We start from the raw sequence: 27,439 nt of genomic DNA on the forward strand, positions 1-27,439 counted from the left end.
TAGTGATACTAATAATCGAAATAAACTAGTTCTTGGACTCTAAACAGACCTGCTGTGAACCCACATAGTCTGTTGAATACAGAACCTAAACTTACTAGACACTAACATATGACAATACATAGACTAATTAAAAGACCAGGACTCTTACTAATAAAAACAGAAACATAAAGACCCATTAGTGTACAAGATTATCCAACACACTCGACCCTAAATCGGGTTGGGTGAGTAGGGTATTTTGGTAATAAAGGGTAGAAACCGGTCTGGGTTTTGGTCAAATTAACCCGGTTTGGATTCCGTTGACTTTACCCGGTTTCAGTCCGGGTTGGGTTGGGCCCGGTCCGGGTTCAACGCGGGAAATCTTTACGGCTACCATACGTACCCATACCCTCTAAATCTGTTACTGATCGAGTCTGAGCAGCCCACATGTTTGGGTAAAGTGTTACCGCTTCATGGATGACAACTTATCAACAGCTTAATTGTGAAATGGTATCTCGATCAGTTACATACACACGCAGTACACTAAATATACTTATCAGATGAACATTCATATATAAAAGATTATATTCTTTGTAGCATGATCGAATTCATAACAACGTTACATACATACACTTAAAGTAAAGGAAAACTCGCTTTATATATATTTATAGTAACGTAGTTAAGCAAAAAGTCATATGTTTTTATCAAAAGTAGTAATCATATCCCACAAACAATTACAGACATATGATTTATTAAGAGTAAATCCACAAACAATAGAATTAGAGTCTTTCAGGACCCTATATATATATATATATATAGCATTACTTAATAATTAATTCATTGGTGAAAGATGGTGACATGAAATTCAAGAATGGCATCACCAGTTGTAGCATTTGCATAAACGGCATTAAGCAAAGCAAACCCTTGAGCCATCCTGAACTTGCCTCTGCCGCCAACCACGGCCACCTCTTTCACCCCAAATATCGGATCCCTTGAAAACAAACTTATGGAACTCCCATTAAACTCACCACTCGTAAACCCCAAATCGCCATTGAGCAACAAGGTAGGGTCTGACCCACGGCTGGTTGAAGCGTACAGCCCACGTCCATTACCAATAACCTCTGAATTTGGGTCGGGTCCCACCGTGAGTGGGTCATCGAACACGTAAACTGCTCCAAACGGGCCCACGTTGCCTTCTCCGACAACTGTTCCGTTTGGTTTTGCCACGAGGACAGAGGAAGGGTTGTTGCCTGAAAGGATGTCGTGCATGAAGAAATGGAGATTGGTTTTCTTTTGGGTATGTGGAACAGGAACCACGCGGCTCTTGGAGTAATAATTACCCATCACCGCCGTGGGGGAGCTAGAGCTCATCAAGACAACAGAAAGCAAGCATGCAAAGATAACTATTCTTTCCATTGTTAACACAGCTTGTGATATTGACATTGACATACATGTACTGCATGTATTTATATCAATTATAAAGAGAGCATATGTATATAAAATACAATTGAACTAGTTGGTCGACATGCCACCTTCATAAACGTTTTCATGTCAACGGGTATAATTTATGATTAGAACAGACTATCTTTTATTAAAAGTTGCTGTTGTTGATAAAACCTTCTAAATCTCGATATATTACCAAAAATCATCAATATATATTTTTAAGTATGTACCTGATCAATCAAAAAGTTACAAGTGTCAGCTTATGCGGTTGCTACATATATATATACTACACGTACATCCGATAACCGAGATCTGAACGTTCATTAATTAAATGACATTGACATTTTATGAAATCCTTATATAAAATAGATATTTAGTCATAGTTAATTAATTACATACTACTCTCACTGTTAACTTCTTGTAAATCTTTCAAACTTTGAAGAGGGATTATAATTTGAAGTTTGCTAAATAGTGTTTTTTTGTGGTTAATGTTAATTAATTTGGTTCAGAAAAATGTTAAGCAGTTTATCTTTTGTGAGGGAGCTCAGAAAAAGGCTTATATATGCTCTGTTCTGATGCGGTGATACAAGCCGCATTATGAATCATTTGTTAATTTAAACAGAGCCAACACATGCTTTCAATTCAAAATGGACAACTCGGATAGGATCGATAGGCTAGCTGATGATATCAAACTCTTCGCATTTAATTTGGAAACCAAGTCGCTAATCCAATATTGGACTGACAATGTGGCAATCAGCAAACCGAAAACTAACCAGTTTGTTGTGGTGGTTCAAAGGGAGCCTTAATTTTGGACTATTTGGAGAAATCTAAACATGGTTTGCTTTGATATTTTGGCTTCTATACTAAACCATCTCTTTTTGCCAATCGAAGCAAGAAAATGGAACTTAATTAGTTTGAATATGTTGTACATGATCACAATTAAATATGGAGCTACTCCTTTTATCATCGATTGTAACAATCATAATTAGTTAAAATGGTATCAAAAGCAAATTAAAGCAAATACAATTTTCTTAGATACAATATAATTACAATATTGTTGATATCAACAAATTAATTACGGTATACAGACACGAATATAAACCGAAAAAATACAAAGGATTTTACATTTAATTTTACACACGCTCTAAAAACTTAGTTTGAATACAAATGAAAAAGAAAATGTGACACACAAAGTTTCAGATGTTGACATATGACACCTTTAACCTTTATTTAAGTACATATATGGCCCTTTAACCTTAATTACCTTGATTTAAATTTACTTTAACAAATCCGAACTTTCAATACTTAATGGTTGAATGATCACACAAACATACAACGAAAGTTAATTTTGCAGCCCCATTACATTTCATAGGTTTAAGTGTTTAACTTTACTAGTAATATATAACGGTGACATGGAATTCAAGAATGGCATCACCACTTGTAACATTAAAGAAAATGGTATTAAGCAAAGCAAACCCTTTAGCCATCCTGAACTTGCCTCGGCCGCCAACGACTGCCACCTCTTTCACCCCAAATATCGGATCCCTCGAAAACAAACTTACGGAACTCCCATTAAACTCACCACTCGTAAACTCTAAATCACCATTGAACAACAAGGTAGGGTCTGATCCTCGGCTAACGGAAGCGTACATCCCACGTCCGTTACCAATAACTTCTGATTTTGGGTCGGGTCCCACCGTGAGTGGGTCATCGAACACGTAAACTGCTCCAAATGGGCCTATATTGCCTTCTTGGACTACCACTTTCTTTGGTTTCGCTACAAGGATCGAAGAAGGTTTTTTGTTGGCGCCATAAACTGTGTCATGAAAGAAGAAATGGAGATGGGTCTTTTTTAGGGTGGCTGGTGCGTCAAATGTTTGTGTTTTGGAGTAATATTTACTATTCACTGCCGGTAAGGTCGCAGTGACAAGCACAAGTAACCATGCAAAGATAACTATCTTCCCCATTAATTGTCGATCGATCGGCAACTATATATGAAATGTTTGTGATTTGTACCTACATATATATATATATATATATATATACATACGATACCATTTATACATATATCATGCATTACATAATGAGGTTTTAAGTAATAAATAAATAAATAATAAAAATAGACTTGTAATAATATGTATATATATATATTCTCGTGACCTCGTACATAATTAACATTTTAATGTTGTAAAGTCTCCGGATATAAACTATGAGGCCAAGCTAGTGGAGGCGGCCAACATGGTATCAAGAAAATCTAAGGGTCGGCCGGTACTTCATACATCATCTAAGGGCCGCCACTATCATCACACTGTGGCCGCATCGTGTAGACATGCCTTAGTAATTACTAATCGACAAATCTCATATATGCATGATTCGGGTTCAACATACTGTTAAATTGGATATTATTGTGGTGCCTTGGATCTAATACTAACTTGTTAAAAAAAAGCCTGACATACTATACCACGTAGTAATAATTATTAATTGGCTTAATTTTATAGTTTTTTTTAGGTATTATTACTTATAGATGTAACTAACTATTATGAATTAAATGTTTATGTTATGTAAAGATCTTGTAAAATGTCTATGTCATATAATGAACTTTCAAATCTCGATTATTGGATATAACTGACCAATAAAAAACTTACATTTGGCAGCTTATATGATTGTCACACTTATACCCGGGTACATCTAATAAACAAGAATTGAAAGTTTATTACATTACATTAAACATTTTACGAGATCGTTATATAACATAGTCATGTTATATATCGTAGTTAGTTACACTAAGATGTAAATAATCTCTTATTTTTATATCAAGAAATACAATCTTTAAGATCGAGTTGACATACCGATAGATTACTAATTAGCTTAATCTTATAGTTATGATTATATTAACAAATACACGTATATAAGAGTTGACTTACAAATAATTACGGAGTATTAAATTATGTACCAACAAGACTTTGAATGGGCATATACAAACATCTATTTTCTTATAATGATAAAATGCACAAATTGAGGAAACTCACATCTAAGAGTTGAAATATTTATAAATATTGAACTATTTCCACAAGACTTTGATTAGGTTGTACAATATATATATATATATATATACTAGCATGGTACCCGTGCGTTGCAGCGGATACCATTGACAATGCGTTCGATGTCGTGATTACCAAAAACAATATCAGTGAACAATTAATTAAGCGAGAAACCACGATGATGCCGTAACTTCAATATCAACCAACAGTAACAAAAAATACACGTATTAACAATATAAGTGGATATTCAATTGAAGTGAAATTGTGAAAATAGTTTAAATAGGAATGCATTTTAATTGAAATAAAAGAAGGACATTCTTGTACATTTGCATGGTTACATTTCAACATTTGATGAGAGAGAGTGCTATTTCTTTTATATAATAGTATATATATATATATATATATAAGAGCTAACTATCGAGACTTTGGACTATCCGGACACATACTTCGTGATAATAATAATAATAGAATAATACTTCAGTAAATTTTGCTATATATATATATATATATATATTCTAATAAAACTAATTAAATAGTTGTTAATTCAAGTGGGAACAAAAAAAAATGGTTGCTGATCTATACATATGGTTGGAAATAATTTATTTCCATTTACTTTTAAAATTAAGAAAGTCACGTGATTAGCCAAATTTCATTACGATTATACCAAATAGATCAAGTTTTATATTTTTGGATTTTCACAAAATAGCCAATAAAATCACAATGAATTGACAAAATCGCAACGAGATCTTAAAAATCACAATGAAAACTTCAAAATTGCAATGAGACCCTGCAAAACGTGATTATTTTACCAATCCATCAATAATTTATAAATAAAATGTCGATAACAAAGCTTATCGATACAAAGCTTATTAAAAAAATCCATCAGGACAAATTCAAAATTTCGATAACTACATAACTTTGATAACGAATACAGCGTTTGCATCTAAATATATCCTAAATAAATAGTCCCAAAATAAGATGAGTGTGATTTTGATTTTGATTAGGATTTTTAAAATCGTAATAAAAAAAATAAAATCGAAACGTAGAAAAAAATCGCAAAATCTCAGAGATTATGTAGAATCTCGTAGCGGTTCTGCAAAGTCTCGTTGCGAGTTTGATGTTCTTATTGTGATTTTGAATATCTCATTACGATAAATTTTGAATATCTCATTACGATTTTTTCAGTTTATTGTGATTTTGTTGGCTATTTTGTGAAAATCCAAAAAAACTTAACTAATTTAATATAAGCAATATAATTTAGCTAATCACGTGAATTATTTTTTCCCTAAGAAACTATTTGACTTGAATAATTTCTATTACCTAAAAACAATAATGAGCGAGGATGACTATTTTACAGCCTCGGTAAAATCAAACTAATGTATCTTACTATCTTGTGGTATCAATTTCACCACTATGCTTACAAAACCAAACTATACCAACTGAGTTGGAACATTTGTTGGAACTTTTACTTTTAGAGACACGGGTCAAAAATTCGATCTCTATGCCTAGTAAGTTGGAAGTTCTTTTTTATCTTGTATACACATATTGAAAGTAGCCTCTATACTTTAAAAGTTGTCTACATCTCTAATTCTACAAAAATGCACAATTTCAATCTCTTAATCTCGGTCCATGTGTAGCAGGCAATATAGGAATATAATTAGTAAATGGGAGATGGTAATATAAGACTGTTGGGTATCTAAGTTTATGTGTGAAACACTCACATATTAATTTTTTAAACCATAAAATTCATGGGACCCAAACATTTATTCATTAAATATAAAATACTAAAATATTAGTACTTAAGAGGTTTCACACCTAAGTTTAAGTGTTAGACAACCTAAAATTCCTTTTCCCTTAGTAAATATACAACAATGTATGTCGAATATAAGAAAAACTATTGATAAATTAATGTTCAATAACGCCTTATTGTGTCTAAGATAACCTAACAGATTTAACATGACTCCTAGATATGACGGACCAAACAGATCGACATTCAATGATACCAGGGCCTATTTTTAAAAAAAAATATGCTCTGGATGCAATTATCGGCGCTTATCAAATTTTGCAAACAAATTTTTTTTTGAAAGGTGAATTTCGCTGATAACTTGGTGTCGCAATTCGGCAGTGGTAGGTCTAGCATACATTGTGTTGAGTCATGGATTCGCTGAGAGACTCAGCGAGAGACTTCATCAGCGAGCTCTCAGCGACTTATATTATCTTCGAGTTAAGGATAAGTTCAATGACTCGCCGTCATGTTTTGTAAGACAAATATGGGCGGGAAAGTGAAGATAAGAAGGATGGTCCCAAGGACACGTGGTGCAAGATCAAGATGAAGCCATGTGACCTTGTACCGGTTTAGTAGTAAGGAGTTTCTCTCTCATGCCGTTTTGGGAAACAAACAAGATGAAGAAAGAAGAACTTTGCAGATCTGAACCCCAATAGATGGTTTACATGTAACATTCGTGATTTTTTTGACTTGTATAAACGTGATTAAATTTTGATTGAATGCCATGATTTTGTGGCTTAATTGATTCCCGACCCGTTGACTTGAACGTGATAAATGATTTATCATTCTAAATGATTTAAATAATTCAATTCTCTATTTATGAACTAGAAACGTCTATTTATACTAGTCGAAGCAACGTGAACGTATTTATCGGTTTTAGGACGTAATATGATGTTTAATTGAATTAGAAACGTAAATGGGTGATACATGGGTCGACCCGTGACCCATGAATCATCACCCTTGACCCAACCTTATCTCATTCATCCAACCCTCACCTTCCACCTCTCATTCATCTATTCATCCATATCTCTCTCTCTTACACTAAATGCATCACCAACACTTGCATCCTCTTTCTCTCTAAATTCTCTATATCATTTAATGTGTTTCAAGTTAGTTTAGTCATAAATTCATCACCACAAGCATCAAATCATATCAAAAATGGAAAGCTTAAAGTGCAAGAAAACTTGATTTTTAGCTAATTTCGGATTTCTAGCTTCGGTAGTTTTGGTAAGTTAAGCTTGACTCAATACTATCATTACATGTTTATAAACTGATTTTTAACCATATGCAAGCATTGTTGAGCCAAAAATCTTGTCAAAATGTTAAATGGGTCGAATTAGGGTTTTTATGAACAAAACAGGTCAAAAACCGAATTCCCTCTTTGTTGGATGTTATGGATCAAATAGTGGAGTGGGTTTTGTAGTAATGATGTTCTTGACTTAACATAAACTAGCTTTGACCAGAAATTTGAGGCTAAACTCAATTAAAATGAAATTAGGGTTTCTATGTAGTAAAACGGGTCAAAACCGGGTTTTTCACGTGTTTAATGGATTGAGTCGAATCCATGGAATGGGTTACACTTGGAAAGATGTTTCTAATCTGATTGGATCATCTCTGGCCAAAAATTCTGATTCAAAAGCCATGGAAACCAAAATTAGGGTTCTAAGTAAATAAAATTTAGTCAAATTACATATAAATTATAAAAATTATAAAACTGTTAAATCTTGATAATATTGGACGAGGGTTTGATTTGTTCATGTTATTTCAATCACCACAGCACCAATTCAAGTTTCAATTTCAACACAAATCGATTCCTTAGTACCGAATTAGGGTTTCTAAGCTTGTAGTCAAAGTTGACTTTTTAGTCAAACTCCATGTTCTTCATTTTTCTTTCTGCCCAGTATCCTTGTTTCTCCTAGCCACCATCTGCAACGCCTGTAGCAGCGTCCAAGACGCAACCTCTCCTGTTTCACCGTCCCACACGCCTGCAATACCGTCCAGGACGGTCCACTGTAACCCTCAATTAAGCTGCACGCTAACCAGACGCCCCATTCTCCTGTTTTACGCCACCTGAGACGCTGAAACTTCCATTTCCAGACCACCGTCTGAGACGGTGGTCACTGCCGTCTGGCACGGTGGTTGGGCTGTGGCTGGCCGTCTTGCACGGTCCCTTATACCATCCTGCACGCTGCCCCTTTCCTTTTTCTCTTATTTATTCTGTTTCTTTTTCCCGCTTCCTGTTTTACTTAGTCGTGGGCCCAACACTCTAGTACTGGGTCGGGCTTCTTTTGTGATCTTTCCTCAGCCTCTTAGTCGTCCAAAAGCATTTGGGTAATGGGTTCCAATGTCGAACAAAGCAACTTATATACATAAGTGTATACATATATGTATATATAAATCCATACATGTATGTATATATATATGTGAATACATATATATATCTACATAAAATCAATATATATAAGTAAAAATGGAAATAAATGTACGTAATTATATTAATACTCGTGTCGTATGAATATATATATGATAGGCCGTGATCATTGAAGCTTTCGGGGTAATTGTGGCTCGTTGAATACTTATAAATCAACTATAACTTGACGATACGAGGCAAAGGTGAGTTTTCGTAGCCCCTACGTTTACTTTATTTGTGGTGGAAAGTGTACTCGCTTGTTAAATGATTGTCGGTTGATACGATTGATTATGATATTGAACGAGATGATAACTACTTAATTGTTTGCTTGTGATACGTGTTGTTATTGAAACGTTTATCACATATGTATGCTCACGTTATGGATTGTTGAATCCACGTTATGGGTATCTCTATATCCACGTTACGAGTATCTTTATACTCACGTTATGGATCATTGAATCCACGTTATGGGTATCTCTATATCCACGTTATGGGTTGTTGAGCCCACGTTATTGAACTTTATTAATCCTCATATATCGTTAACGGTTGTTATCCCGACACACACTTGATTTTCATTATTTAAACCTACGAACTCACCAACTTTATGTTGACCCATTTTAGTACACTTTTCAGATGAACAGGTGAATCAAAGACATGTTGGATTATAATTGATTGTTTGCATGTTAAGATTGGACTTGGACTTTACTGTGGGTCCGTGATTCATTGTCCCTGCTTATGGGTTATGCTTAGGATCATATACCATCTTTTGTATTATATTTTGTAAATGTTTGATGGTCGTGCTCCTTATGTATTTTTGTATAGTCACAGATTTGTAATTGATTAACTTGTATGGATTCCCAATTCTTTTAATGCATCTAGATTTGTCTCTACTTAATTTTCATGTCGTGCTGTGCTTTTCTCGTGATATCCCATTATTCCGCCTTGTTGGGGTGTTACATGACAACCTTCATGTGTCAACATCGATTGGGTTGTCATGTGATTCTCAACTCTACTTATATAAAGAATCACTTGACTTAGCCGCAACCTTTGTTGGTTTTGTTCTACAATTGTCACTTTGTGTGTTCTTTCATTTATTGTAAAACAGTTAAGTTTTTGTATGTTCAAAAACTTAACAAGTATTTTTTTTTCTCTTTTTCTTTTTTGTAAACCGACCATATATTCACTGTTTAATTAATTAATACATATGATTAAACGTGTTTACATTATGGTCTTACATTCATAGTATAATTTACTTTAATTATTTAATCATTCAGTCGTTGCAAACTTGGGACTTTCACATTGTCTTTACCAGGTCCGCGCTAGAGAGCTCCCTCAAAGTAGAAATGTCTATTTCAAATACCCGATGAAGGGAAAATTTTTACTAATTCGCCCGAATGCACGACGATTAATAAGGGCAATATGACTTTATATTAACCTAGTGCTTAAGTAAAATTCATACAAAAGTACAAGTCTAAGTAAAAAAAAGATTTTAATTCAATATAAAAGATGATGATTCTAATTCGAATATTATGGGATATAATGTTGTACACTTGTACGTGACTTGGAGTCTTCTCTTAGTATGAGCATTGTTTTACTATTACATATCTAAATATCGATCTTATAGTTCAATTCCTTGGAAATTGTTGGATTAGAAGAAACACAATTGGTTGGTTTGATATTCTTGTTTGGGCTGATAACTAAATAGAATAAAAACGTAGGCAGAATTACTCTGTTACCGAGTTTAAGTGGGCTAAATACGTAGCCCAAAATATTTTAATAAAGTGGTACCGCTCCATGGAAGATAACTAGGGCTTCGCCGCAAACATCTATATATATACTTAATTGTTAAATGGTTTATTTGGCCCGGCCCATTCCCAATTACAGATAGTACTACACCTATGACATATCTGATGAACGTAGGGGTGCGAGAAATGAACCGAAAAACTGGTTCGAACTGCGTGATTTGAAACCGAAACCCGAAAAAACCGAAAACCATAAAACCGATGTGTAACGGTTCGGTTACGGTTTTCAATATTCATTACCCGCGGTTAACCGAACCGAACCGAATTTTGTTATATACCTACATAAATCATATATATGTATATTTACACATATATGTATTACATGATTACATTATTTACATATCTATTTAGCTAAATTTTTGTATTTGTTGTCTAAAATATTAACAATTTTACTAACTTTCTTTCACAATATATGATTAGTTTTGGTATTCTAAATAATTTTCTTATACATATACTCTTTTTAGAAGACGTTGTAAACTTTGTTTAAAATATTAATCTAAAATAATAATAATATCACATAAAAGACATTTTAAGTAGTAAATCATGATATTCTTTAATAGAAACTTGCATTACATAAATATAACGGGTTAGAAAAAAGTAATTCAAAATTAGATGTAATGTATATTTATTTATAAAACAAAATATTAATATAGTTAAATGTCTATTATACATAGAAAAACTAATTAATACAATTTAAATTGATTATTATAATTGAAAACTTAAACGTTATATATTAACATAACTTTAATAAATGGGTAACCGAAATTAACCGACTTTTTCGGACAACCGAAATTAATGGTTCAAAATTTCTAGCTAACCGAACCGAACCGAAACCCGAAAAACGGTTCAAAATTTTTAGCTAACCGAACCGAACCGTGTACAGCCTACATCCATAAAAGATACGTAATTCTTAATTTGTAGCAATCCATAACAAATTTACATACATACACTTTACACAGCAGAAAATTAATTAAAGAAACTCGCTTTATTATAGACAACAGTAATTAATAATAGTCAAGGACACTCATGACAATACATAAACGGATAAATTAAAATTAAGCACAAAGTTTTAAATCCAACGTACGTACCCATTCAATATTGATAAGAACATATGTAGAAGCTAGTCATATGTTTTCATCGACACTAACATACATCCACACAAACAATATAGTAATTTATTTTTATTTTATTTTTGATAGCACGTACTGTAAGTACATTTGATCATTATTGGTGAAAAACCGTGCAATTGAATTCAAGAATGGCATCCCCATTTGTAGCATTGAAGTAAACCATATTGATAATAAGAAAGCCTTTCGCCATTCGAAACTGGCCTCTGCCACCAACGATCGCAAGCTCTTTGGTTTGCACCAACGGATCTCTTGAAAACACGCTTATGGAACTCCCATTATACTTACCACTCGTAAACCCAATATCACCCGTGAACAACAACATCCAACTATTCTTTACATCAATACTTACTACAGTGTAAAACCCACGTCCATTACCAACAACCTCTGATTTTGGGTCAGCGGTCACCGTGAGTGGGTCATCAAACACGTAAACTGCACCAAACGGGCCTATGTTGCCTTCTCCGACAACTACTCCTTTTGGTGCAGCTATATTGACAGCCGTTGGGGTGTTGCCTGAAATGATATCATGCATGAAGAAATGGAGTTCGGTTTTCTTTTGGGTAAGCGGAACAGGAACCACGCGGCTCTTGGAGTAATATTTACCCATCACCGCCGGGGGGGAGCTAGAGCTCATCAAGAGAACAGAAAGCAAGCATGCAAAGATAATTGTTTTCTCCATAATTGATTTTTATATAAAATATTGTTAAGAATTAAATTGTAGTGTGCCCAGCTTGTGATATATACATGGGTTTATATAGGGGATGAGTTAGAGCTCGCTCAAGCAATTAACCATATGCAAATACATACGTTTGATTATAAATGTAGTATATAATATAAAAATTGCCCTCGAGTATAATGAGTTACGTACACACTACTTATTAAATCTCTCTCAATGTCAACTTCTAGATATCTTCAAATTTAATTTGTGATAAATTATTAGTAGGAAATCTTCAAATTTTGATAAAATATTGCCTCTAATATTCCGATGATGCTCTAATTATTCCTGGCGAATGGTCTTGGTCCTTATTTATATACAATACATGCATTCGCTTTTCCAAATTTATTGACGCACATATGTACTACAATAATTAAAAATTAATCCCGGCCTGGCTTAAATTAATTAATGATCGAGAAACTAATAGCTAGCTAGCTTGTTGATTAATTGAGTAATTCTCTCAACCTCAGCCATTCGGAATTGAATTCTAAATACGCGAGTTTAAAATTACAGTAGTACGAGTAATATTTAGTTTTATGCAGGTACGTACGTAGCTAACGAATTAATCATTTTAGATTTTGGAAGTGCGTGTCGGGCGAAGAAGTGTTGTTTCATGTATGAAAACATGACATGCCTCGTTTCAATCTGATGAGAAAACTAATATCAAATTTCAAATATGCTCAAGTTGAAAATATACTACTACAAAAGTACAAATAGCTAGAAATTGATACAGTACATACTTTTACTTCATGCATGCATGAGCTTCTTTTTTAAATTTGATACAGCAAGAGAAGGATAATTTGGACTAGTGGTGGAGTCTGGAATTCCAATTTAGGGTCGCCGAACAGTTTTCATGATAATAACATGTGTAAAATTAAACTACAAAATTAAATTATATCAGTCTGAGGTTGCCAATTAATTACATTTAAAATAGAAAAATACATGAAAGTACTATTAGATAAATAGAGTTTTATAAAAATTATACTGTGGGGTTGCCATAACCACCCTTAATCACCACATAGCTCCGTCACAGATTTAATTAGACCCATGCAAAATCAAGAGGGGTCCAAAATATATAAGAGGCGGCCCTTAATTCTATTTCCGTACGTATGTTCATTAATATTTGGATGTTTTATTTCAAAATGGCAAGTACTATACTTGGTATATACGTGGTACGTGTTAATTAATAATTGGATGTTTTATTTCAAGATCTTTGTTTTGGTAACAATATACGTATTACATATTTATCAATGTGGGGTGTTTTGCTAGTAACGTCAGGTACTTAACAAGCTAGGGATATTGGCTTAATCACGTACGACTAGTTTATATATATTATATTAAGAAATACACATATGTAACAGTTGACATACTAATAATTTATTAATTGGCTTAATGTTTTACTACTTTTTATGATGATTATATATTAAGAAATACTCGTAAAAGAGAAGAAAAGAATTATGGACAGCCTATAGCTTTGCAATTTGACCAAGAAAGACATGTCATCATCTCACATTCCAATCCACCTGCCATATTCTCTCATTGAAAAACCCATATTTAATACTATTTAACTACGATATGATATTTAATTTTATTTTTGAAAAAAAAAAACAAAGAAATTTAAAAAACGTCTTAATGATTTTTTTAACAAAAATTCATCAGTTAGAACTTCAAATCTTGATATGATACTAATTATAGATGAATTTTTTAACAGAAATTCATCAGTTAGAACTTCAAATCTTGATATGATACTAATTATAGATGAATTAGCTATGTATATATAAGTGACTATTAACTACAACGTACTGCCCTAAAAAAGAAAAATCCAACATTGATTATTACATTACTAATAAAAAAAATTACTACTATATATCGTTTAGCTAGGATTAACGGGGCTTTTAGTACATAAATTTTGGGCATATATATGGGATGGGATTAACCCAGAATCGGTTTGAGGCCTAACTGGACTTTTGTACATACCTTTGTACATGCACTACATGTAAACATCTATATATTCAAACTCGTATAATTATCTACGTACATTGATGACCTATTTATTTGATCCGATAGGTTAAAAGGTTGTTTGACCTGCTTACCCAATTCAAAACAATCAAATAAACTGACCCATCGATCAGACATATATCAATATGTGGGTCAATCAATTTGATCTATCTAGGTCAATATATTCTTATGAAGAAGAAGAAATTAAATTGTTCTATGTTAACTCCTATTTTACCATTTACAATCCTGATTATGTTTAATTAGCTTGTATAACATGAGATCGAGTAATAATTAGTAGATCTAATTAAAGTTCATAATTAATCCTAAATATGTTTAATTAACTCATGACATTTACCAAACTACAAAATTAACTCATGACATTTACCAAACTACAAAAGGAACTCGTTTTACATATAAACTACGACGAGTATTTGATTTGAAGGCCACTCGGAATATATTCATAAAATAAAAGATAACAACAAAACAAAGAGTTTCAAATCAAAACAATAATTCCATTGATCCATAAAATATAGGACTTACTAATTATTAATCCACAAACAATATAATTAGAGTACTCATCCACAACCATAAATAATTTGTTAATGAAAAACGGTGACTTGAAATTCAAGAATGGCATCACCACTTGTAACATTAAAGAAAATGGCATTATTTATAATAAACCCATTTGCCATTCTAAACTTGCCTCTGCCACCAACTATCGCAAGCTCTTTGGTTAACACCAAAGGATCTCTTGAAAAGACGCTTATGGAACTCCCATTGAACTCACCACTCGTAAACTCTAGATCGCCATTGAACAACAAGGTCAAGTCTGACCCACGGCTGATTGAAGCGTATAGTCCACGTGCATTACCGATAACCTCTGAATTCGGGCTAGGTCCAACCGTGAGTGGGTCATCAAACACATAAACTGACCCAAATGGGACTATGTTGCCTTCTTGGACAATTGTTCCGTTTGGTTTTGCAACAAGCACTGAGGAAGGATTTTTGCCTGAAATGATGTCGTGCAAGAAGAAATGGAGTTTAGTTTTTTTAACCGTGGTCGGAGAATCAACTACGTGGCTCTTCTATTTACCCTTCCCAACTGGTATGATTGCGGTGCAAAGCACAAGCAACCATGCACATATAACTATTTTTTCCATTGTTAGCATTTGTGAAACAGTTTGTAGTTTCGTATGGTATATATATAAGAATAGTTTGGATGATATATGTATATGCATGGGTATATAATAATCATGACTTATTACATACAAATAAACTTATATATATATATATATATATATATATATATAAGTTTTTTTTTTCTTCATTCACATGTAAAACGTTAAAAAAAACATATTGTTGAAGAAAGTTTTTTCAAAACCTTATATATACCCATTTGTTAACATGTGAACGAAAACGTGAACATATTCATTCACAAGTTCACAAAAGGTTATTTTGAAGGTTTTTTAGAAAAGTTTTTTCTACAACATACTTTTTTATATCATTTCACATGTGAATGAACAAAAAAAAACATGTGAACAAATATATTATTTAAGACTTATCATACTTCTTAAAAAAAATGGTAACACTCCGGTAAGAACACTTTTAAAATAAGAATGGTGAGAACACTTAAAAATATCATTTTGATACATTAAAAGTTCATGAAACTAACATAGTGCATAACTAATTATCATTATTTAAGTGTTTAATAAGATATTGATCCGTCAAAATCGAAAAAATCACGCTTTTTGTTGAATGCATCATTTTGAAGAATATGCATCCAAGATTGATGCACAAAATAAAAAACATGATTTTTCTGATTTTGACAGGCCAATATGTAGTTAAACACTTAAATAATGATAATTAGTTATACACTATGTTAGTTTTATGGTCTTTTAATGCATCAAAATATAGTTTCTAAGTGTTCTCACCGTGTTCTTATTTCAAAACTGTTCTTATTATATTGCCCCCTATTTATATTTTTGAACATTAGCTTTTATATATCTTATAAATAATTTATGATATAATAAATAATTTAAGATATTGATTACTAATAACATTGATTGCAAAGTTAATAAAAATAAATTTATATATAACTTGAGAATATTATTAAGACATTAATTACTAAGGAATTTAATAACAAATTATTTCTCTACTCTTATATAACACAAATTAAATCTTTTTAAGTAATTCGGACTTTGAAATGACTATATATATATCATATGATGAAACATGTTACATCCACTTTAAAAACTCTTGAATTTTAAATTAAAATCTAATCTCAATTATTTATTTTCTAAAGTTGATTTGGGTTAGTACTTCTACAATAAAACCACTTTCAATTAATCGACTACTATCAAATAATTTAATTTCAATCTTTATTTCTTTTTCATCTTTATACCTCATCTTTTTCCAGATCTTTCAAAGAACGTGCATTATCTACGCACATATATAATTAAATTAAATAACAAACTATTGTAGCTGTCATTATATAAGAGAGTACATAATTAACTTAAAATGTCACAACATTTAGTACTATTAGCATCTAAGATCAACATTTTTGACAAAAAAATCAACTTTTATAATCAACCATTAATTATTATATAAAGATAAAATTATTTTTATTATAAAAAATGTTAAGACAATAACTAGTAAACACACTAATTACAAAACTAACAAAAATAAACTTATCTATAATTTTGAATATTTATTAAGACATTAATTACCAACCATTAATTATTATATAAAATTAACATTACTTTTATTATTATAAAAAATTATTAAGACATTAACTACTAAACAGCAAACACACTAAATAAAAAATTAATAAAAATAAACTTATTTATAATTTTGAAAATATATAAAGGCATTAACTACCAAATACAATTATAACAATAAATTATATATATAGTATTAATCATAGTATTAAGAAATTAATTGCTAAATTAATTACAAATTATATATAAAACAACAAAATAATAATATAGTTATTGATATGGAAAATGATTAATCAACTTAATTGGTGTGCTTAAAAATATGCCTAAAACCTTAAGAATTTGATATGTGGAATACACTAATTTTTTTTCTTAATCTTACCCTCTGATTTTTCCACATGTCATCATCTTACAATTAGGCATAACTTTAAGCACACAAATTAAGTTGATTTATCATTATCCGATCGATATATACATCATATTTGTATGTACTAATAATTAACTCTATATATTACTAGTAACTATTAACTATGCATACTAATCCAATTTACAGTCATAATTTATTATTATTGTTACTTAAAGTCAAACTTTTATATGTCAAAATGCAGCCAGGGTCAGGATTTTCATTATGTGTATGTCAGTTTTCATGATATCAACAAGTGTAAAATTAAACTACAAAATTAAAACATATCAGTCGGGGTATCGTTCTCGTTAATAATAACATAGAATATAATTGATATGTTTTTATCAATATATCTATTTATCGTAATCCACAAACGATATAATTAGAGTAGTCTCCCTCAATCCTGTAGGATAGTTTCATTAGTAAAAAGCAGTGATATGAAACTCACGAATGGGCATCATCACCATTTGTTACAATTAAGAAAATGGCATTAACCATAAGAAAACCATTTGCCATTCGAAATTAACTTGCCTAATGCCACCAACTATCGCAAGCTCTTTTGTTAATACCAAAGGATCTCTTGAAAACACGTTTATTGAACTCCCGTTGAACTCACCACTCGTAAACTCTAGATCGCCATTGAACAGTTAACAAAGTAGGTTCTGATCCATGGTTGATTGAAGCGTACTGCAGTCCGCGTCCATTACCAATAACCTCTGAATTCGGGCTAGGTCCAACCGTGAGTGGGTCATCAAAAGCATACTGCCTTCTTGGACAACTGTTCTGTTTGGTTTTGCCACGAGGACAGAGGAAGGGTTGTTGCCTGAAATGATGTCGTGCATGAAAAAATGGAGATTGTTTTTTTTTTTACGGTGGTTGGAGCATCAACTATGTGGCTCTTCGAGTAATATTTACCCTTCACCGCAAGGGTGGTAGAGCTCAAGAGAACAAGCAACCATGCAAAGATAACTATTTTCTCCATTGTTGAAAATTGTGAACAGATTATAATAATTACTACCTGTACATACATGTATATATACGAAAAATTTCTTGAAGTAGTAGTTTTTTATTTTTGTTTTGTCAAAGGAGTTTCAAGTGAAAAAAATTTGTGAAACAAGGTGTTCCGGCAGTGCCACTGCCGGTCTTGCATATCTTAAGCGAAGCCGGCATTGCCACTGCCGGTCTCGCCTTTCACGAGCGAGTCCGTGGCTCCCACTGCCGGTCTCGCTTAAAAGAAGCAGAGTAGTAGGTGGTTGGTGTTGACTGTAGGCTCAATTATTTTGCTCGTGTATATATATCTCAAACCATATGTGTTACTTTAAATAAAATCCACATTTAAGTAAATACAAGTCGATTTATCATTTTTCTAAAATAGATAATGGATTCTTCATCGTCATCTGATCCTTCATCACCTGGTAACATTTCATGCATTGAAAGCGCAATGTAAAGAGGATATAGACGACGGGTATGAACTTTTGTACAAAACTAATGATTGTAAGCTTCTTATGGAACAAAGGAAACTAGAACATAAGAAGAAAATCAAAGAAATAAGGAAAAGGGGTAACGAAATCATTATAAGTGAAGAAATGCATAGCGATTATTTTGAAACACCCTGAAACCCAACATTTCTGATATGGGTCATGACCTTCTCACATATTGTTTTGTTTGTCTTCATCTTTGCAAGTTGTAGCATGATTCCTCCGTCACCTTTTCTACATTTTGGCTCACTCACTTGGCGTTCATGGAAAATATTGTATGCACGATGGTTATCTTGAGTTTGTCGCCACAACAATTCAGGATTTCTTGGTACACAGGTAACGTTAAGAGATGCCATTTCGTATTGAAAATATAAGGTATTTGATGAATGAAAATGTTCTTGCTTTTGAAAATAATGTATGTTTTGCTTTGTGTTGTATGTGATCTTTCAGAAATGCATGTATATATATATGGTTTATTAAAGACTTCATGTAACTCCTCCAAAGTTTGGAAGTGACTATGCAAAGTTGAAATTGAGTAGTCATTTCTCTGCCTCCTCTGCTCCCTCTGTTTCCTCTTTGAACCACTCGAGACCGGCATTGGAAGCCACGGCTTCGCTTAAGAAAGGCGAGACCGGCAGTGGGAGCCACGGACTCGCTCGTGAAAGGCGAGATCGGCAGTGGCAACGCCGTCTTCGCTTAAGATATGCGAGACCGGCAGTGGCACTGCCGGAACACCTTGTTTCACAAATTTTTTTCCCTCGAAACTCTTTTGACAAAACAAAAATAAAAAACTACTACTTCAAGAAATTTTTCGTATATATACGAGTTAATTTCAAGATTAGTCCCTGGTTTATTCATTTTGTAATGGGGTTCCTTTTTCAAGTTCACCAGTAACGAGGTTTGTAAATCTTGTTAGTAAGTATTTATTTGTTACTCCGGCATTTTTCAAACCAAAACCAAGAGTGTCCATGCCACTTATACCAGTTCCAGTCTTTTTAAGCAAAGCACAAAACCCAACACCACCGACGTCTCTTTCTATCGGTACCAGTACCAGTACCACCAATTAGCTCCCAGTTTACTGACGCTGATGTTTCACGTACCGATTGACAAAGAGTGGAGATGCCAAGCCGCGTGATGTGGATAGGAGTTAGGACACCCCTTACCTTAAGTAATAATATGATCAATAGGGTATTATATTTGATAGAGTATTGTGGAGTGGTGGTGGTGATGGTGACAGCGGCGTATATGTGTAAGGGGTATGAGAAAAGATTCATGATTTGAATTAGGGTAATGTTAGGACATTATTAACAAATGTATTAAAATTAAGGGTCAATATTCAAGGCTTTTAGTAGCTAAATATTTGGCATATATGGGATTCACCCAGGACCACTAACTGGACTTCTGGATCAAATATTGAAACTCAAATACATACCTTTGCATGCACATCTAAACATCTATATATAATAATCAATCATAGTTGTTCCTTGATGGGAGGAGGCTTTCTGAACTTAGTTGCTTGTTCAAACCCATAAGCAATCTCTATCAGTGTTGGTTCTGAGCCCTTCAAACCTCCAAAACAAATACCATAAGGAGCGCCATTCGTATCATACCCAGCTGGAATACTGATTCCAGGATACCCCCCAATAGCCAGAACAGGGGAACCATCTGAATTCGGTGTCACCAGTGCGTCCAATTTGTTTTCTTTCATCAGCTTTTCAAACCCATATTTTGATGCTTTTGTTAAATTCATCAATACTTCTTTCTCTAACCTGCCTATACCGTTTGTCTTCTCAGATTCCAAAAACAATCCCTGTCCGTATTTTTTGATCATTTCCTGCATGAAGTGCTTTTTTAGAAAGAAAGGATGGCGAGATTTGCTAAGATGGTTAACTTAAGTGAGAATTATAGATCATATGACTGTTATGGCATGTCAATGGGTCTGGATCTACATTGACCGGTTCATGTGACATTGTGACCCAATAGGTTAAAAGGTTTGATCTGCTTACCTAAGAAACAATCAAATAAACTGACCCATTAGACATATCTGGGTCAAACAATTTGATCTATCTGGGTCAATCCTTATAAAGAAGAAGAAAATTGTTGTATATTTTGTTATTTTGAACTCCTATTTTACCATTCACAATGAGTTTCATGAATATCGATCCAAGGGCCTAAAGTTACGTATAATGCAGAAGAGAAATTCTGTCTTTTTAGTGACTCGAATGCAAATCAAAACTTTCATCTCAAGTAAACACAAGAAGTCATTAGGGATGCTTATGTGTGTCAACAGAAGATGTATTAAGGCGCAATCTGAGATAATGAAGGTGTGACCTTTACTAACCAAATCTGCAAATTTCTTGTTGAAGGATATTACATCTGCTAAAGATCTCACGGGTGAAGCCACTAGCTCTTTTAGATAGGCATTCAGGGCTATCTTGAATTCAAACAATAATGCGATAGTTTCACCGCTGAGCATTGAAATGATCTGATTGAACTTGATGATTTCAAGATTCTCAATCAGGATAGCACCATTCCGGCTTGTTTTAAACAAAAAAATGTAGCATGAGAAGGTTAGATGTCAGATTTATAGAAAAAATATAAATCGAAGGATGTTATGAATGTTATCAGTACTATACTACTGAAAAATGGTGAAAGTATCTCAAATACTTACCGTAATATATCAAAATGTTTCTTAAACTTATTCAATGTCGTGGTGTCATTGGCAAATCCGAAGAGGGGATAATCCTTCACTATCCCTAATCTTTTTCCTTTTAGACCATCGGATTTTAAGTACTTCAGATAACCACCCTTGGGAATATACTTTGAAGCTTTTCTAGTTGCCAATGCATCATTTTTATCAAAACCGACAATGGAATCAAGCACATATACAGCATCTTTCACGGTCCTACATATCGGTCTATAACCAAAAAAGAAATTTGGTATCATGAAATTTAAGGTGGAGCATAGTTAAATGTTTTTGTGAGACTGGATATGAAAAGCTAAAAGATCAGATACTAAAGATAGACTTACCCAACTGTGTCTTGCCTGGGAGAAATGGGAATGACTCCTGCTCGACTCGTGAGGCCTAATGTAGGTTTGATGCCGACAACAGAGTTAGCACTTGATGGGCATAGAATCGATCCATCTGTTTCTGTACCTAGTGATACACTAACCATGTTTGTTGCAACTGATATAGCTGATCCGGTACTTGAACCACATGGATCAACTGTTGCTACATACGGGTTCTACAAAAATTTCATCAGTTTTGTTTGGGTATTATGCACATTGAAAATTGTAATATTAATCTTAAATATTTATGTAGTACCATAAAGCTAGTTATCATTAAAGGGACAGAGTTTAAGGTCTTACAACAGCTTGTTTAGCTCTAGCATTCCAACCACTAGGTGCAATGAAACTTCTAAAATTAGCCCATTCACTCAAGCTAGCTTTCCCAAGTATAATGGCACCCGCTTCCCTCAACTTCTTAACCACACCAGCATCACGAGGCACCACGGAGTTAAGAAGGGCGTAAGAACCTGCAGTCGTGTTAAGCTTATCTTTAGTTGCAATGTTGTCCTTGATCAAAACAGGGATACCGTGCAACCCAGAACGCGACTTAGTGGAATTAGTCTTTCGTTCTTGATCAGCCGTCTCGGCTTGGTGAATTGCATCTGGGTTAATCTCAATCACTGCTTTGTAGATCGGATTGAGCTTTTGAATCTCCCGGATATAAAAGTCAACCAAAATCTTGGATGTAAGTTTGTTGTGCTTAAAAGCTGTTTGAATATCATGGATAGTTGCCTCTCTTATGTTAAATTCATAGCTAGTAATGCTAGATATGTTCTGCAACAGCAGAAGAATAAAAAGAAAAAATGAAATTGTCATCTTGAATTTTTGTTGTTATTGAAATCTTGTGTATTTGAACGTGTTTATATCTAGGAAAGGAAATGAATGGCTGCTGGCCTGCTGCGTTTTGGATTAACAAAATATGAATTAGGTTTAAGCAAAAGGTTTTAAGAAAGGGTTGCACACTAATCATGGCTTTTAGTGTAGTATATAAATAATTTTATCTCCTAACATTTTATATATATCATGGCGTTGGAATTTTTGCTAGAGATAAGTTTTCAATACACGTGTTTCTTGGAATAACTTTTTCAACTTTTCAAAAAACAAAATTGTCACTTTTCAGTGGTAACCCAAACATATGTGATATGTGGACTATATTTCAAAATTTGCATTATTTAGTAGGGACAGTTAATTCAAATTTACTATGTTTTTCACTTTAGTATAATGCAAAATCTGATACAGATAATTCAGATTTACTATGTTTTGCAAACTGATTTGTTGACCACCGGGTTTCAATTCGCAAACACTTTCCAAAAACTCAGGACTTCTCCAAATATGTCATGGTTTTCTATATGATTCATGGACTGAACTCACACATTGATTTTAGTACATTTTGCTTTTTCCCAATATACACCATAAATAACTACTCAGTTTACAAAAAAAAAGGAAAATGTTTAATGTGTCTAAATAGTATGATGATCAGTATATTATACTTGTCATACCAAGTCATAAATCGCACCAACACTACCTGCTAACATAATGTGTATGGTAAGCGATTTTGCAAAGTTAGACATTCATCATTCCGGGATCATAAGGGACACGGGTTGGCTTAATCCATAAACCTCCATTTATATATTTCCCAGGAGTAAAACTATCAGCCTCTTGTGGGCTTATTTTCTTGACACCCTTCCAATTTACCCTTTGGGTTGTGTTAGCCCCTGGTCCTTTATTGTTAAACTCTGCATAGTGACATGTGTCAAGCCCGACTCTTGTTTCGTCCCATGGTAACCACCCTTCTGGGGCTATGTTTCTGTCAATAAACGACTGCATGATTATGGTTCTCGAGTACATTTCCCATGGGCGGCCCAGGTAGGATTTTGGCATTGGGTTGGTGGCCATGTAGGCTGGTTCCGCTGTGATGGTGCAGCCCTGAATGATTAGTGCACTTTTTGATGTGGGGTCCTTCCGTCCTTGGGCTGTAACCACACAACCTTGGTTTTCAAGGGGTTTTCGGACAATTATCTTGCAGTCTTGGAAGACAGCTTGGGCGTCACCAAAAATAAAATCAACTGTTCCCCTGATGGTGCAATGGCGGTAAAACTGGCGTTGTGACTCAGCATAAAGGGTGTCTTGGTATCCATCCATTGCACAGCTGTAGAAAATGGCCCTGTCACCAGAGACACGCAGGGCGACTGCCTGATGCTTAAGTGGCCCCGACGTGTTCTCAAACCCTATGCCTTTCGCCATAAAGCCAGCTCCATTGACCCCTGTTGTATATCAGTAACAAACATTAAAATACATAACTGGCATTTGGTATTTTGGTCTAGTCATTCTGGTTTTAAACATAATGTGCATATATAATATCTTACCAACAGTAGCTGTCCTGTAAGTATCATTTACATCATCGTAGCTTCTGCTTCCGGAGATCCTGGTTTTGGTTGGACCTTCGCCAATGAAAACGACATTATCAACACCATCTGGTATGTCTACATACTCCATGTATGTCCCTTGCTTAATGAAGATGATAAACCGATGCTTGTTATTTTGGGGAACACTTCTAACCGCATCCATGATGGTACTAAACGTTCCTGAACCATCTTGAGCCACAACTACATTAGGCTTTAATGCTTTTGGATCAACATTAAGATTTGACCGCTTCTTATCTGTAGCCCACCATGCATTATCGTTTGGGCCCTTTTCTAGAAGCCTATGGCTAACCCGCCCAGTTCGCTGAGCCTCTTGGGTTGTAACTTCTTTTATTGCGAGTAATACAGACTTAAAAGCCTCCTTCACAAGCTCTCTTGGATTATTTGTGTTGTTTACATTGGCAATACTTTTTCGAAATGCTGGCTTGTAATCAGTGTGCTGGCAAAGCAAGTCTATATCCTTTTGGTTAGAACCACTTTGTAATTCCACATCTACGACTGCACCGATCACTCTCACTGCTAATAAAACGACACTGATTCCCATCAAGGTGAAATTCTTCTTGACATGGTCCATTTTTTTCTGTCTATTGAATTTCCTATTTACCTCATCAGATACCAATAACAAGAAAGAATCAAAAAAATGTATCAAATGTACAAAGTTAGACTCCTCAGAACCATATTTCAGTTTTGGGCTTCATCCAATATATTACAGAAATGTAATTAATATTGTCAACTCTGGCTCGTATATAGTACTTAAATGATAAGGTTACTCTTTTGACATCTTATGTATATAAAAGAAAGGGGTAACCGCATTTGTGGATTGTAACTTAACCCCATTTTTATAACAGTTTCATTTGATGTAACAAATTTATTACATAAAACAGGTTGCTAATAAGTGATTCTCTCATACTTAGTATCATATATATTTTATTATAATAATATAATGTGTCGTATATAGTGACATACTATATCGCATTGTAATGTACGTGTTGTATTAGTATCCTTATATAATATATAAAAGTTAAGTTTTGAAACAACTCTAAATCTTAAATAATCTCTCTTCATAAGTATTAGTATAAGTTTAATAACATAGTTTACAATTATATGTAGCATAAGTATTTAATAGTAGGTTTATGAGTTGAATTTCTTATTCCCTTTAATATTGATTATGTGTGTTAATTGTTAGAGGTTTTAATGTTGTTTAATGTTTTGAAGTTAATATAGAGATGAAAAGTTAATACAAAAGCCTGTTTTGGAATACCAAGAGGTTATTTATATATTTTTATGTTTAATATCTATATCTATATATTATATACAAAGTGAGTTTATGAAATCAAACCTAAAACTAAATCTCTCTTTTCTTAATCCTCTTCTTAATAAGTAAATTCAATGATTGGCATAATTAAATGAATGAATTGTTTCTTGAAGGTTGGTTTAATGTAGTATAGGGATGGAGATTTTGGATTACCTAAGAGTTTATCTATATATAGGTTTTGGATTATCAAGAGTTTATCTATATATATTGATATATATATATATATATCGATCCCTTATATAATCGTCAGGTATTATTCTTTATAAGTATTATATAATTTTATTTATTTATTTATTCAGAGTTAAATTAATATAGAATGTTAATATAGAGTTAATTCTCAAAAATCGGTTTTGGCTTGCCAAGAGACGTGTAAATACTCATTGGTAGGATAATTGATGATTGATGATATATAATGGAAACGGTTTTAGAATTTTGATGGGCTCTTGGGCTTAGTGGATGTGCTATATAAGATCGAACCAGTCTTCGTTTATCATCACTTTGCATTCTTTTTTTTCAATCACTTTTTGCTTTGACATATAACAACTAAAATAAGAAAGGGTCGTGAAGCCGCATCAAAACAAACGAAAGACGGTGATTTCATTTTCTTAGACCAGATTGATGAAAGTTCAACCGGGCCAGGGTTTTTAATGAGGAAATTTTGTTTATATCAATTTTGAATGGTATACTATTTCCCTGTGGTTTACTTACTCAATTGTATTAGTTTAATGGTAGGGGGATGTGCTTCATTGTTTTGTAAAAGCTGGGAATGCCTTTCGATTTAAGCAGACTCTGGAAAAAGAAAGTGTATACATCTTTAAGGATTTCTCTGTTGCTCCGAATCCTGAAAGTTTTAAGATCATGAAAGATGCTACATACGTGATTTAGCTTCAGTGTTCAACAATTGTAAGCAAGACAACTGATGATACTGAGAAGTATAACCACTATCCTTTTTAGCTGGTGTCATTTGAGCAGATAATACCCACGGACAACATATTTTTTGTTGGTATGTAGCTTTTTATGTGCGTCATATATAAGTTTATGCCTATATGTAAATGATAATAAGGAAACCAGTAATAAATTTTCGGTTAAAAAGTTGGATAGACCATTATGAATATGATGCATTTTGTAGACCTTTTTCCCAATGTTGTTATGTTGAGTTGCTTAATGTTTGGTTCGGGGAAAAAAGATGGGTAGCACATCAAGAATCTAATGCTTTATTTGTTGTTATATTGAATTGCTTGATACATATTTTTTTTGTTAGGGGAAGAAGTTAGATAAAATATTATGAATCTGATTCATTTTATGTTTAAATGTTTAGTCGTGCTAGGATATGTGACTATTGTTAAAGCGCCCTCCGAAAAATTTACTGGCAGCCAAACTGTTGAATTTAATTTGACTAATGAGTGGTAATTTCGTTTTAGTACAATAATTGTTGGTAATACAATCCATGTTAGCAGATGCCTAACTTTACAATCCATGTTAGCAGATGCCTAACTTGGAATTATCTAATATACAGGGGACAACAACTTAGGGTTACTCTATGGGGTGGGCTAGGAGACTCCATGATTCGGAAGAAAACAATGCATCTGAGTGTTTATGTGATCCTTCTTACACCTATGAGTGGAAAGGAGTATCTCGGTAGTATATTGGTTGTTATAAACAGTCTTCGAATGTGTGAATATGTTTTTAACTTTCACTATATGTGTTGTAGGTAACCTCTGTCTTTCGAGTTCTTC

General features: G+C 33.4%; 6 protein-coding genes, 1 long non-coding RNA gene and 1 pseudogene across 7 annotated transcripts; 1 reads left to right on the forward strand and 7 right to left on the reverse strand.

The window, feature by feature from the left end:
• Positions 1 to 813: 813 nt before the first annotated feature.
• Positions 814 to 1,392, reverse strand: LOC122610858 (dirigent protein 4-like). The gene has a single exon (XM_043783815.1). It carries the CDS (start codon positions 1,390 to 1,392, stop codon positions 814 to 816), a length of 579 nt encoding a protein of 192 aa, XP_043639750.1.
• A 1,418-nt stretch (positions 1,393 to 2,810) lies between these two features.
• On the reverse strand, positions 2,811 to 3,386 carry LOC122610859 (dirigent protein 4-like). Its single transcript, XM_043783816.1, has one exon. It carries the CDS (start codon positions 3,384 to 3,386, stop codon positions 2,811 to 2,813), a length of 576 nt encoding a protein of 191 aa, XP_043639751.1.
• A 3,888-nt stretch (positions 3,387 to 7,274) lies between these two features.
• Positions 7,275 to 9,551, forward strand: LOC122580623. Its single transcript, XR_006320832.1, has 3 exons — positions 7,275 to 7,473; positions 8,777 to 8,859; positions 9,290 to 9,551. It is a non-coding gene; the product is annotated as an uncharacterized LOC122580623 (long non-coding RNA).
• Positions 9,552 to 11,682: 2,131 nt separating this feature from the next.
• Positions 11,683 to 12,267, reverse strand: LOC122610860 (dirigent protein 4-like). The gene has a single exon (XM_043783817.1). It carries the CDS (start codon positions 12,265 to 12,267, stop codon positions 11,683 to 11,685), a length of 585 nt encoding a protein of 194 aa, XP_043639752.1.
• A 2,562-nt stretch (positions 12,268 to 14,829) lies between these two features.
• Positions 14,830 to 16,750, reverse strand: LOC122610861 (dirigent protein 4-like). The gene is made up of 2 exons (XM_043783818.1): positions 16,703 to 16,750; positions 14,830 to 15,386 (listed from the first exon to the last, which is right to left on the reverse strand). Exons 1-2 carry the CDS (start codon positions 16,748 to 16,750, stop codon positions 14,901 to 14,903), a joined length of 534 nt encoding a protein of 177 aa, XP_043639753.1. The 3' UTR covers positions 14,830 to 14,900.
• A 1,047-nt stretch (positions 16,751 to 17,797) lies between these two features.
• Positions 17,798 to 20,072, reverse strand: LOC122611173 (annotated as a pseudogene).
• A 100-nt stretch (positions 20,073 to 20,172) lies between these two features.
• On the reverse strand, positions 20,173 to 22,806 carry LOC122611172 (probable amidase At4g34880). The gene is made up of 5 exons (XM_043784148.1): positions 22,266 to 22,806; positions 21,927 to 22,141; positions 21,568 to 21,813; positions 21,238 to 21,433; positions 20,173 to 20,730 (listed from the first exon to the last, which is right to left on the reverse strand). The coding sequence occupies exons 1-5, from the start codon at positions 22,779 to 22,781 to the stop codon at positions 20,368 to 20,370; spliced, it is 1,536 nt and encodes a 511-aa protein (XP_043640083.1). The 5' UTR covers positions 22,782 to 22,806; the 3' UTR covers positions 20,173 to 20,367.
• A 722-nt stretch (positions 22,807 to 23,528) lies between these two features.
• Positions 23,529 to 24,962, reverse strand: LOC122610863 (pectinesterase-like). The gene is made up of 2 exons (XM_043783819.1): positions 24,332 to 24,962; positions 23,529 to 24,229 (listed from the first exon to the last, which is right to left on the reverse strand). Exons 1-2 carry the CDS (start codon positions 24,960 to 24,962, stop codon positions 23,529 to 23,531), a joined length of 1,332 nt encoding a protein of 443 aa, XP_043639754.1.
• Positions 24,963 to 27,439: the final 2,477 nt, after the last annotated feature.

Source organism: Erigeron canadensis, chromosome 8, assembly GCF_010389155.1.
Source record: "Erigeron canadensis isolate Cc75 chromosome 8, C_canadensis_v1, whole genome shotgun sequence".
NCBI lineage: Eukaryota > Viridiplantae > Streptophyta > Magnoliopsida > Asterales > Asteraceae > Erigeron > Erigeron canadensis.